General features: G+C 44.0%; 1 protein-coding gene across 1 annotated transcript; it reads right to left on the minus strand.

The window, feature by feature from the left end:
- Positions 1-832: 832 nt before the first annotated feature.
- Il12b (interleukin 12B) lies at positions 833-11,244 on the minus strand. The gene is made up of 6 exons (XM_052755923.1): positions 11,157-11,244; positions 6,892-7,167; positions 5,581-5,698; positions 3,803-4,020; positions 2,469-2,617; positions 833-967 (listed from the first exon to the last, which is right to left on the minus strand). The coding sequence occupies exons 1-6, from the start codon at positions 11,242-11,244 to the stop codon at positions 833-835; spliced, it is 984 nt and encodes a 327-aa protein (XP_052611883.1).
- Positions 11,245-13,511: the final 2,267 nt, after the last annotated feature.

Consider the following 13,511-nt stretch of genomic DNA (forward strand, 5'->3'; position numbering starts at 1 on the left):
TAATAAATACATAAATTACTTAAATATTTAAATAGCATCAGGCCAAGTACAGTGTTAAAATATCTATACATGAATTAGCTCATTCTCAGTGGGCATTTAACATTTAAATGTAGAAATATAGCAGAGGTGTCAGTATGAACCTAAAAAACTGGAAAAAGCCAACCAAGTAGAAAATAGCTTTGGGGGTCTCTTCCATCATGAGTTTAAACTTTTCTTTCCTAATGTCTTCCACTTATTTTTTTTCTTCCAAGGTTGCATCCTGGGATTGGACCCTGTAAAGGAATGTGGGTAAGTCTGTGTTAGCCAGAAGTGTAGCCTCAAAGTGTATCCTCCTGTTTCTCAGCACACATTCTCCCCAGCCATTGGGGTCTTAGGGTTTCCATGTGAGAAGGCCAGCCCTTCCTTACAGGGCTCAGAATTCAGCTGGTCTCATGCTTGCTAGGGACTCTCTTGAGAGATTTTTCTTTAAAGGGGCCATTCTCTTATTAAAAACAGTTTAGTGGTCCCCAGAACCCCTAGGACAAGGTTCCACTTTCTGTCTACTCCCAAGTCCTCCTGATTCTACTCCTGGTTTTCTCCCCATCTGGTTTTCCTTGTCTTTCCCCATATAAGGGTAGGACCCATGCCTGTTTTCTTTATTACAGTATCTCTGGGCCCAGAACAGCGCCTGAACTAACATAGACATCAAATTAATATCTGGTAGTGGACAGATGTGTTTCTGACTCTGGTATCCCTATGCCAGTAACTCCACCCCGGTTCCTGACAAGCCCCTCCCCTCATTGTTGTCCTCCACCAGGACCACTGAACGTGCAGGTGTGGTTAGGATTCTCACCTAACTGCAGCGCACAGATGTCCATTTGCTCCATGATGAATTGTAGTAGTGATCCTGAGCTCGCACCCGGACCTCTGCACCTTTGGAGCATCGGACTTGGGCAGAGAGCTTGTCTACGATGAGGGACTCATTTTTCTGCAAAGGAGAGGAAGGCATAAGGGCTTTAGACAAAACAAGGCAGGCTGGCATGTTTCTGCAGAACAAGACCTCCTTAAACAAACACAGTGTTGTGTTAAGATGCTACCCTTGCACCACCTGCTGGCAGAAGCTGTAAACACAGACTCTCTCTGTCTCTGTTTCTGTCTCTGTCTCGTGTGTGTGTGTGTGTGTGTGTGTGTGTGTGTGTGTGTGTGTGTGTGTGTGTGTTATTCCCACCGTGCCCCAATGCTGGGGTTATAGGCATTACATTCAGCTTTTACATAGTTTCTGGGAGTTAGAATCCAGGTCTTCATGCAAGAAGTAACTCACTGACTCATCCATCTCCCGGGCCTCATTTTTCTATTTCGTAAGCTTCAACAGAAATGGCTTGCTCCACTTCCTGTCTCTGAATAGTAGCCTTGTCCTAAGACCCCATGGGCAATGACTGCAGTATGAGGCTGATAATGGTGGGACTCAGACCAACCTTCCTTAGCTGCCCTCTGGCTATCCAGAGATATTCTCCCCTGTGCCTGTCAGCTTACAAATGGGACTTCAAATCCTGCAGTGCCACTAAACAGCTGTGGTGCTTCAGGAAAATGTCTTTGGCTCCCTGTGTCTCTCCTTATTTATGAATGGGTCCCAAGTTAACGCCTGCCTCAAAGAACTGCAGAACGTAAATACAGTATTTAGGTAAAGATGCTAAGAAAGCTTCTAGCCAGTAGAAAATGCTCAACATTACCTAGTTAAGACATGTATGTTAAATACATATACACAGGGTTGAAACTTAACAAGATTTTGGTAACAGTTAAAACCTGTTTCAAATTAACCTCATTTTCTGTTCCTGCTTTTAGAGAGAGATTTAAGCTGAATTGTTACCACATGCTAAATGATATGTAGGAAAGAGTCTTTATTTGTGATTTTAAAGGCTCTGTAAAACTGTTCCCAAAACCTTGCAAGAGATCCCTCTGTTAAGGGTCAGGAGGCTGGAAAGCCACTATGTTAGCCTGTATGAGTGCGGGCACCTTGCTTGGTGAAATCATTGCACCATATATTTATTATACAAGTAGGGATTATCCATATTGGGTGAGACACAGCACCAATGTTCTAGCATTCAGTTGAAACAATCATTTTAGGCTCCTGGAACCCAGGTCTCTATATCATCAACAATTTTAGTTGAGGATGGACGGTCCACTGTCCTGGAGGAAGTGGGGTGACTGGAGTCACAACCTTTGCCTCCAGCTGACTGATGCTGTGTCCCGGTTCTGTCGCTGCTCTAGCTGGGTGAACTTGGACAAGTCAGAGCCTCTCTGGGCGTCACTGTCCTCTGTGGAGAGGCTGCCTTTGGGTCTTTGTGTGGGTTGTGTGTGATACACACAGAGAGCCCCTAGTACAGTTCTAGTCCTGTAGCCAGCGCCTGGTCGTTAGGATCTTCACATTGTCCCCAACAGGGGCTGCATAAGTCCGACTTGGATACACTGCGCCTGCACCCCTGCCTTACCTTTCCTTTCTTGCCATGGACCTCAACAGAGAACTTGAGGGAGAAGTAGGAATGAGGAGTGCTCCAGGAGTCAGGGTACTCCCAGGATACCTCCACCTGAGAGTTCTTCAAAGGCTTCACCTGCAGGTTCTTGGGCGGGTCCGGTTTGACTGCAGAAGAATAACAAACATCCTTCATTATCCTGTCAAGCTTTGGAGCCAGGGTTTAGACTTCTGATCTTGGATGAGAGGTCCTTCCACCTTCTAGTTTCTATAGCTCCTTCACTTCTCTGAGCACCTGGGCAGAACCTGTGAGGGACCTCAGCTGAGGATGCTTCTCCCATGTGAGGAAGTCACTGTTACTGATGAGGGAGTCATTCTACTTAATAAAGACTAGTATCTGGGCTCTGCCATCAGGGACACCCTCTCTGGGCTTGATCCCTCACTTTACACTAAGCATGTAGCTGATGCAAGATTTGTAATCCATTAGGTGCCACCACTGGACTCTGTCTGAGGATACAGTGACTATCATGATCTTCAAGTGACATTTTCTTCTAGATGGAGACATCTCTGGAGTATACTCCAGTTTAGGAAGCCTAGCTGTATTCCACACAATGACTATATTGTTCTTGGTGGACCCTTCACAAATACCCTTCATTAGTATTGTTAATAGTATGAATAATAATAATGTAATAATAATACAACCAACATCTGTCCTTTAGATCTCTGCCAAATGTCATCTCCTCAGAGGGTACCTACCTCCCTGGCCATCTCCTGTGAACAAGACCCACCCCCACCAAGTACAGACTTTATGCAAATTCTGCATCAAATTCTCTGATCCCATCACATTCTATCGGGATGATCATCCCATGAATATGTGGTAAAAGAAATGAGGCCAAACGCTCTGTCAATTTAGAAGTAGATGTCCAAGGGAATTTATAGCTACACATATATATGTGGATGCTAGAGAAAAATGAGTTGTGAAAACTGCAATTGGTAGGGAAATTCTGCTCTCAGTATGGGATGATCTGCTCCAGTGACTCTCAGATTCATCATTCATCAACCTGGGTAGCCGATTAGACACGTCACAAGATGCCTGCTACATGAGGGAGATCAGGATCTGGGCTGCCAGCTGTGAGATTGGCGGTCTGGGGAAAGGTGGCTTAATCTCTCAGTTTCCTCCTCTACAAAATGCAGACCAGAATGTCTATATCACGCTCTTCAGGAGTCACAGAAGAAAAAAGACTTCAGGTAAATCCTATACCCCAGGGGCTCGTGAGCATGTGGCAAACAGCACCTTTGCTTCCCAAGGGTCTTTACTTCCCAGGCACGTGCTCCCACACAAACAAAACTCACTGATGTCCCTGATGAAGAAGCCGGTGCTGTAGTTCTCATATTTATACTTGTGCTGGGCCTCCATCACCAGTTCAATGGGCAAGGTCTCCTCGGCAGTTGGGCAAGTGATGTCCTCCTGGCATGCCACCGAGTACTTCTTATAGTCCCTTTGGTCCACTGTGACTTTCTCTGCAGACAGAGATGCTGCTCCACATGTCACTGCTCGGGACTCAGAGGAACTGATGGCCAAGACAGAAATTGTTCTGTGTTATAGATCAGAGAGCAAGTGACTGGTGACTATAGTTTGTCTGAGAACAGGCCACGTAGCTGGTTAGATTTATCCTCTGGGCTTAAAAAAAACCCAGCCCTTTCCAGAAAAGGAAGCTTAGTTCTAAGAGACTAAAACTTAAATCTCTGGCCTAAATGAATCTGGAAATGCTTTAATGAAAGACAACCTGCTTAAAACCCTTTATCGAAAATTTAAATTTTCTCTGTATCATTCATAAGATCAGTAGACGCGAATTATAAAGAACATGACAAAGATGTTTATAAAGAAAATATATGTATCTCTGCCATCCCCATTTGAATTCAAATCTGAGTCCCAAATATAGATATTATTTACAGCTTTCTAGAGTTTTCCAAAGAATATTCAAGATAATCATATACACATATATATGCACATATGTATTTTTATCTACATATTAGCATGACTTTAAAAAAACAAGAAAATTATATACATATGATTTTGTAACCATCTTTTTCCTCTCTGAAAGCATTGTGGGGAATTCTCTAAGCAGAACATATAATTGGGTTATTCTTTTCAATAAATGCACATTAATGCTCTATTTGAGTATTTCTTTGCTAATTATGCAAAATATCTCAGTGTCCCTTATCCATGCAACAGTGACTTCATGAACATGTGCAAGAATTTCTCTAGCAAGAAAATTTATTATGTGTGTCTAATTTTTTTTAAGCACATAGAGGTCTGGCATGTTACTATAGGTAGGCATCGTGCAATGTACGTGGGGTCTGCTTAGGGGCCACCTTTACCAGCTCAGAAAATTCTCATTCTCATATGAGCAGCAAGGACTCTGATTTCACTCCAAACCATGATTTTCCCTAGTTATGTTCTAAGTTATAGCAAATGCATGCTAAAGATGAGAAACTGAGTCCCCAGTTTACTTATTTAAATAGTAGTAGAGCCAGGGTGTTTATCCCACTGCCCTCCACGTGGCTCAGGGAGTTAGCTGAGAATTGAAGACAGCTGCAGAGCAGCCTGACATACCAGCTCTGCAGCCCTGGGAAATGGTTCCTGAAGCAAAGCCCAAGTGTGTTGGACAAACTGAACTTGAGAACAGTGGTGTTGGTAGGGCAGAAAGAAGTTGAAAAGGCTCAAGGAAAATTTCAGAAGGCCTCAGAGGGTTCTGGAATCTGCGTCAGGGTTTCCAAGAGTGAGGCCTTAGAGCACTTGTTTCTGTTTTTGGCGCACAGTAGAGTTTTGGCAAGTTATTTGTAGCTATGAGTTCTTTTTAATTTCTCCCCACGGTGCTGTGAGCCTTAATGAAGCGCTGCCAGGCAATTTGGATGAGTGAATTCACACTCACCAGAGAACTGTTCTCAGAGGGCCAGCTTAAAGCTCCATGTTACTTCCTTGGGCAAGTAGAGGAAAGGTTAAAAAAAATACAGGTTCGACTGTGCTGTCCCCGTACCATTTCCTGATAGTCCACCGACAGTTTCTAATTATTTTCTTTGTGAAATAGGTCTAGGAAAATGTTGAGAAACCAGAGCAGCTTCCTTACCTACTGCTACTCTTGAGGTTGAATTTCAAGTCCGTGCTGACTGCTGTCAGCCACCAGCAGGTGAACCGTCCGGAGTAATTTGCTGCCTCGCATTTCAGGAAGGTCTTATTTTTGGGATCTGTGTTAGAAAAGGAAAAAAAAAAAACCCTCTATATTTAGGAGTTTTCTTTTAGTAAAGGAAGGCTAGGGTGTTTTATTTATTTATTTTTTATTGTGGATGAATCATAAGCCACTAAATGGTACAAGGGTGGGGATTTTTGAGACAAGGTCTCGTGTAGCTTGGGCTGACAGTATAGAAGGATTTAGAACTCTCTGTAGTGCTGACAATAGGTACCAACCACCTTGCCCAGCTAGATGCAGTCTTTTTTCCCTCCTGTGGTATTGAGGATCGAACCCAGGGCCTTGCACATGCTGGGCAAGCACTTTACCACTAAACTACGTGCCACACATGGTATTCTTCCATCAGCTTCCTTGGAAGAGGCTGCTGTGTTGGCATGTATTTCAGCACAGATTGGTAATATCTGGATAGGATGCTCTTTCTGTAGAGTGTGATGTACCACACATACTTACTTTATACCCATTATACAGAAATATTAATTTTTCCAAGTTCTCACCCCAGTACTGAGTTATTAACTGGACACATTGGCTAACTTTCAACAGATATCCAATAACATCGATGTTATTCAAAGAAAACTTGAGAACATGCATTCAGAAAGACAACTAAACTCTCTCAATACTAAATATTAATGGCCAATAGCCCAAGAATTCCAGGAAAGTCAAGGAAAAGGGAGATTCCAGGACTTACATTTAATCATTAACTGCACTAAATATGTCCTGCCTTTTCAAAATTTTAATGTTTCTATTTCTTGGGAGGGACAAATGGGCTCCAAAGATAGTGAAGTTGATAAAATTGTCCTACAAGCACAAGGAGCCGAGTTCAGTCCCTAGTTAGGGAAACATGCCAGGAGTGATGTCGTGTACTTGTATTCTCAGAGCTGGGGAGGCAGAGACAGGAAGATATCTGGGTGTCACTGGTCAGCCAGTCCAGCTTATTGGTGAGCTATGGGCCAATGAGAGTTCTTGTCTCAAAGGAGATGAAAAACATTTTTGAGGATAATACCCAAGGTTGTCCTTTGGCCTCCACACACATATACACCTGTACACACCTGTACACATACCTGTACACACACCTGTACACACACCTGTACACACACACACACACACACACACACACACACACACACACACACAACTATTTTTTTTTTAAAGGAGAAGTAGAAGAAAAGATACTATCCCAGAGAATGGAATTACCTTTTTGGTCCTTTAAGATATCAGTGGACCAAATTCCATCTTCCCTCTTGTGAAGCAGCAGAAGTGAGTGGCTCAGGGTCTCGCCTCCTTTGTGGCAGGTGTATTGGCCAGCATCCGAAAACTCTTTGACTTGGATGGTCAGGGTTTTTCCAGAGCCGACAACTTCACTGCTCTGGTCTGAGGTCCAGGTGATATCATCTTCTTCAGGAGTGTCACAGGTGAGGACCACTCTTTCTCCAGGGGCACCAGGGGACCAGTCCACCTCTACAACATAAACTGGAGAGGACCAGCAGTGAAGACCTGGATGGTGAGCTTCATGAACTCTGGAACTAGGTTTCATTTACTGTCTTGGCAGCCCCACTGCCTGGGCACATCATTGCTCACAAGAGTTCTGCAAATGCTTGCTGAGATGGCCTGAGGGCATGGAGCCCTGTCTAGACTCAAGGTCACAGAACAGAGAAACAATTTTATAGCTGCCACCAAGTCATTAACTGGCAGTCGGCCTATAATAATTAATCTCTGATTAGCAGGCACATAGGGAAAACCTTTAAACAAGAAAGATGCAAACGGTACAAGATTCGTTGTTAGAGATGTGGAAATGGAGGTGGGGGTTGGGTGTGGGAATAAACTTGCAGTTACAGTTCACAGGGAATATGGCCTGGTGTCGTGCTGAGCAGAGTGACACAGCAGCTTCAAGTATAGGTCTGGAGGAAGACAGAGCAGGAAATTCTGTCTCCTCTAATTGGAAAGGGGATTTTGAGGAAGAGACTGAACCACCAGGAGCCTCAGAGTCCCTGCAAAATGACAGGAACAATAGTGTCTATGCTTGTAGATTTGGCTGGGAGATGGATAAAAACGCAGACCTCAGCACAGAAACTGCAACATAGCTCTGTGCTAGCCTCCTCCTCCTCCTCCTCCTCCTCCTCCTCCTCCTCCTCCTCATCATCATCATCATCATCATCATCCACAGACCAAAGAGCCAGGCAAATGCACTGAAAAACACTTAAAAAATTATCCAGGAAGGTTTAAGGTTTTAGTCCCTTCTGCATGAACCTCATCAATGGAGATTGTCATTAGCTGCCCCCCCTTTTTTTTTTTTAAAAAAAGCTAATTTACATGAGTATGAATAAGTAGATGAGAGTTTCCTCATTTTTTTGAAGGAAGTTACTGATGCCAAGGAGCTAAGCAAGGTCCCATCAAGTGTGACGTGTGACAAGTACTGCAGTTCAGATCTTTAGTCTCCTGTGCTAGGCAATGGATTTCTAATGCCAGTTTTTAACTGAGCCCCCAGGAATAGCTCCATAAGGTATTCTGGAGAATGTCCCATCAAAGCTTCATTCATCTGGTTACCCCACATATCAATTATTAATCAAAAGAATAACTTAATGCAGTGGTCCTCAAAGCCTGGCGGGTCTTCCAACCTCCATCATCAACATCAGCAGGAAACTCATCCACAATGTGTGTTCCCCGTTGCTGAGTCAGAAATGTTGGGGTGGTCCCAGTGGCCCATTTGGTAAGTCTTCTGGATTGTCTTGATGTTTTATTAAGTATGGAAGACATAGTGATGAAGAGCTGGGGTTTGGAACGGCACAGCTATGGACCAGAACCAGCCAAAGACCTTAAGAAAGCCTTGGGTGTGGGAAGGGACAAGGAGCTCCTTTAAGCTTACTGTCATCATCTTTAGAGAATTTCACTTTGTAGCTCAGACTGGCCTCAAACTCGGGGCAGTCTTCTTGCCTTGACCTACCAAGTTCAGGGATTACTGGCATGAACCACCATGCCTGGCTCTGATGTCATTATTTGAAAAATGAAAATAAAACAGGGCTTTCTTTAGAAGGTGACAGATAAACTAATTGGTATGCAAGCTTAAGACAGCTCCCTCAAGTGCCCCGGTGAATGGTGGCTTTGTGACTGGCATTCAAACAGAAGGCATTGTGAAATGCAGAGTTCTCACTTTACATCAGTGGGATATGTAGCTGCTGAATGGGAAGCGAAGATAAGAGGTAAAAACCACTGGAGGCCAAACTCTTTGGAAATCATTAGCTTGCACTGACACCAAACCACAGGAACCTTTGGCTTCCTCCGGGTTCTCTTTGTCCTACCGGCAAGTGAACAACTCTGCAGGTTATTTTCCTGTTAGAACCTGGACTCAGAAACCCCAGAAGACCTTGCCCCAAGGGCAGGAAAAGATATCCTGGGGATATTGGAAGCAGTGCTTAGTTGTCCGCTGGGCTACAGGCCATCACTGTGACTTCGTCACAAGCCTTCTCTGTGCTTCTCACATTGATTTTCTGAAACTTCTGTGGTCTACCATGTTAACGAAGGAGTTAACCCTGCCCTGGCCTCAGTTCCTTCCCAAGCACTCTAAAAATCCCTAGGTTGTAGAGCTGGCTGTGGCAACAGCTTTACTTGGGAAAGGATCCAAAATTCGATTGGGGTGGGTGGCCAGACTTCTTGAAATCATTATTTTTAAAATAGCATTTAATTCTTCTGTGTGTGTGTGTGTGTGTGTGTGTGTGTGTGTGTGTGTGTGTGTGTGTGTGTGTGTGTGTGTGTATGTACATATGCCACAGCTCATGTCTGGAGATCAGAGGGCAGTTTGAAGCAATTGGTCCTCTCCTATCATGTGATCAAGTCCAGGTCATCAGACTTGGCAGCAAGCACCCTTACCTGCTAAGTCATTTTCTAGCTCCTGTGACTCTTTGGAATGAAAACACTGACCTCAATGTTTTTTAGGTGCCAATTTTGGTATTGTACTGTTTGGGTTCTCAAAATATTATTTCTAATCATCAGCCAAGAAATCTTTTCATTTTAATTTATGTCTGTTTCCTCTTTATGGGCACAGGAAACAGTTGCTTCTTGCTCTCCTTTTAGAATCTTCTAGCACCTAAATACACAGGCTCTGAAGTGAGACTGAACTGGGGTCAAGTCCTGTTCCACCCTTTGTGGGCAAGTTACTTGATCTCTTGAGCCTCGGTTTTCAAAATCTGTACAATGGAATACTCCCACTTTATATAGTGTTGTGAAATTAAATGAGGTTCTATGTTCAATAAATATTTAATATTACTATAGTATATGTGGTGGTTTGAAAGCAAATGGTCCCCAAAGGGAGTGGCACTACTAGGAGGTATGACTTTGTTGGAGTAGGTGTGGCTTTGTTGGAGTAGGTGTGGCCTTGTTGGAGGAAGTGTATCACTGTGGAAGTGGGCTTTGAGATCTCCTTTGCTTAAGCTACACTCAGTGTGGTAGATAGTTCACTTGTTGCCTGTAGATCAAGATGTAGGACTCTCAGCTACTTCTCCAGTGCCATGTCTACCTGCACACCGCCATGTCCCACCATAATGATAATGGACTGAACTTCTGTACTATAAGTGAGCCACCCCAATTAAATGTTTTCCTTTGTAAGAGTTGCTGTGGTCATGGTGTCTCTTCACAGCAGTAGAAACCTTAACTGAGACAGTATAGCTATAAAAGCAGAAATTACCAACATTATTATGTTGGATTTCATGAAACATTTGAGATTCTTTTAGGTACATCTGAGGACTGAGTTGATGGACATTTGCTAAGCGTGAGCTAGTACAAGGACAGAGAGAACTCCTTGCTATGCCAACAATATACTAATAATCTTGTTGGCATTGGGATAATGAAAAGTTCAGAGACTTTATTTTAAACATTAGGGCTTGCCAATATTTATGTCCATTTTATCATATGTTGTCTTCTGTATTCATTAACATATTCAATAGTCCATGTGGTCAGTGTCAATATTGACACCCAACTAAGAACACTGAGGCCATGAGGTTATCCAAGTCAAGGTTTCAGAATCAATACCTGGCAGAACCATGATTTGAACCCAAGTCAATCAGAACGTCAATCCCAAAGTGGTGAGAGGAAAATCACCACAGTGCCCACTGTGAGGACAATGTAGTGTGGAGGAACAGCAGAGGGCAGAAGACAATACTGCTACTTCTCACATTCTCTACTAGGGAATTTCAGTTGTTTGGAAGAGTCGTTTTAGTATTACAGTATTACAGGCAAAGATCATATGCCCTTTGCTGCCACAGTCTACCTGAAGCTCCTTTCCTGTCATCCAACATGAAAACCAAACAAGGCAGAGACCCCAGAGATGGAAGAAGAGAGGATAACCCTGCATCTTCCCCGAGGAGACTCCATGCATGGCTGTCCACTTCAGTGTCTTTTCCCAGCAGCTGCCTTGAGATCAGGCTTAGATCCTGGAACTCCATAGAAAACAAGGAAAGACTGCTTACCATCTTTCTCCAGCTCCCATATGGCCATGAGTGGAGATGCCAGCAGAACCACGGCAAACCAGGAGATGGTCAGCTTCTGATGATACATCTGTGTGGAGAGGCAGGAGGAAGAGGAGGAGGAAAGGAAAAGAAGGGACAGGAAAACAGGACAGAGAATGTCAACCGTTGTCCAATTAACCAAACCACACTTTCTCTGCCTTCTAAATATTGACCTTCCCCCTTCTCTTCCACACTGTCAGCTACCAGGATTATAGGAGGTCCATTCTAGTTTTGGGTAAAAACATCTCCAAATGGAGAATCATAGGCTACCTGGAGCTGAAAGAATCCTAGGGCCCAGCTATCTGATACTATTTATTGAGAGAGAGAGAGAGAGAGAGAGAGAGAGAGAGAGAGAGAGAGAGAGAGAGAGAGAGAGAACACGCACACTCGCGTTGACATGTGTGAAGGTCAGAGGACAATTTTTGGGAGTTGGCTCTTTCCTTCCATTATGGGTTCAGGGCTCAAACTCAGGTCATCAGGCTTGTGTAGCGAGACATTTTACCTGCTGAATTTGTCTTGCTGATACTACACTTCTCGCCCTCCTTTTTTTTGAGGCAGAATGTCAGCCCTGGTTGTCCTAGAACTCACTCTGTAGACCAGGCTAGCCTCAAACCCACAGAGATCCACCTGCCTCTGCTTTCCTGAGTGCTGGGATTAAAGGTAAGTGCCATCACCACACCTGGCTCATTATCTTATCTGTTTAAGGTGCAGAAACATGAGCTTAGAGATGGAACATGGCTTCCTGGATTCACATTCTGCACTTACTTACTTAGTTCTGATTGTAATATTAATATAACTCCCAGAGAGCGTTGAACAGAGTGGGAAAGAGTTTTCCCCTACACACTGCTTTCTAGGACCAACACTGCTGTGCTGCACATATTTTCTCAGACAGTGTACGCTCTGCCTCCCCTCTCACTGAGCAGCGGCATCACTGCCCATTGTGCAGAAAGCACAGGGATGCCCTAGGCTAAAGGACCAGGTTAGGTTGGGAAAAGTAATGCAGGGGTAAACTTTCAAGTTCTTGCAAGAACCTGTAGTGGCTTAGCTATTTTAAACCTAGGCAGAAATTATTCCAAATTCTAAGCTAGCTCTCACCCTCATAACAAAACTTAGCATTTCATAAGCTTGAGTATATGGTATAACCCAGACTTCCTAAGACTGCTGAGTCTCATCCCAGAGTGTCCGATTTAACCTGTCTTGAAGGTGCCAGAAGCTGATGCCTCTGGTCCATGGAACACATTATAAGGCAGACGTGTTAGCCAGTGTTTAGGGTCCAGAACTCCTACAAATCAAGGTATTCTTTGGCAGAAGACAATAACACATTGACTGACCCACCATGGAATACTGAAGTACATAAATCAGCCACCGTCTTATATTGTAACCCAGTCTAGATTAACACCCAGGGTTAGCAGAATTCTTTCGACTGTGAAGTTTATTCCACACTCATAAATGTGGTTGAGATGATTAGTGACTAATTAATTCCCTTCTATCTTGGAGGATGCTGCCATCTGGCAGGGACAAGATTTGAGAGAGGTCTAGTCCATATGAATCAAGGCTTAAATATTCCAGGCAAATACCTTAAAAATGAGCATGCACTGGTTTGAAATCATGCCTTTGTCAGAACTGCTGCTAACCTTTGTGGACCTTGCTATGTCCTCTCTTTCCTTACAGATATCACCAAGGACAGAGACAGGACTAGACACCAGGCCTTGTCCAGGTCCAAGTTATCATACAGCCAAGGACTAGCTGAAACAGGCACTGATTGGTTCATTCGTTGGCTTGGAGTCAAGCAGACATGGGCTTGGATTCTGGCCCTACTGCTCAGTAGCTGTGTGGTGTTGGTCTTGTTCCCCTGAGCCCTACTCTCTTTACCTCTAAAGGGACATAGTAAAGATTTATGTGGTCTTAAAGGGCTGGGAGGTGTGCAACGAGATGATATGGTAGAGCAGTCAACTGATGGTGGGCTACCCTGCACTAGCAAAAGAACTAGGGGAAATTTTGAAATTCTTTCTGTTTTGTATACAGAAGGTTTAAAAATAAAAAAATCTGCCAGGCTGGAGAGAGTTGCCCAGGGAAGGTGGTGCAATTATACATGGCTGTAAAGCCCAGATGGCATCACTCTGGGAAGGGAAAAAGGCAGAGATGCCTGGCCCCTCCTGGTGATCTCTTCATATGCTCTCAACACAGGGACTTTTCCCTTTGGTGACGTGCCAAGCGTTTCCTCTGTGGGCCTCAGGTGCATTTGAGCATCACACGTGAACCATATTTCAGGTTGAAGGGAGCCCTGGCAATGGTCCAGGGAATAATCTTCATTTC

Source organism: Peromyscus californicus, unplaced genomic scaffold (genome assembly GCF_007827085.1).
Source record: "Peromyscus californicus insignis strain IS unplaced genomic scaffold, ASM782708v3 Scaffold_3__1_contigs__length_106647218, whole genome shotgun sequence".
In the NCBI taxonomy this organism is placed as follows: Eukaryota; Metazoa; Chordata; class Mammalia; order Rodentia; family Cricetidae; genus Peromyscus; species Peromyscus californicus.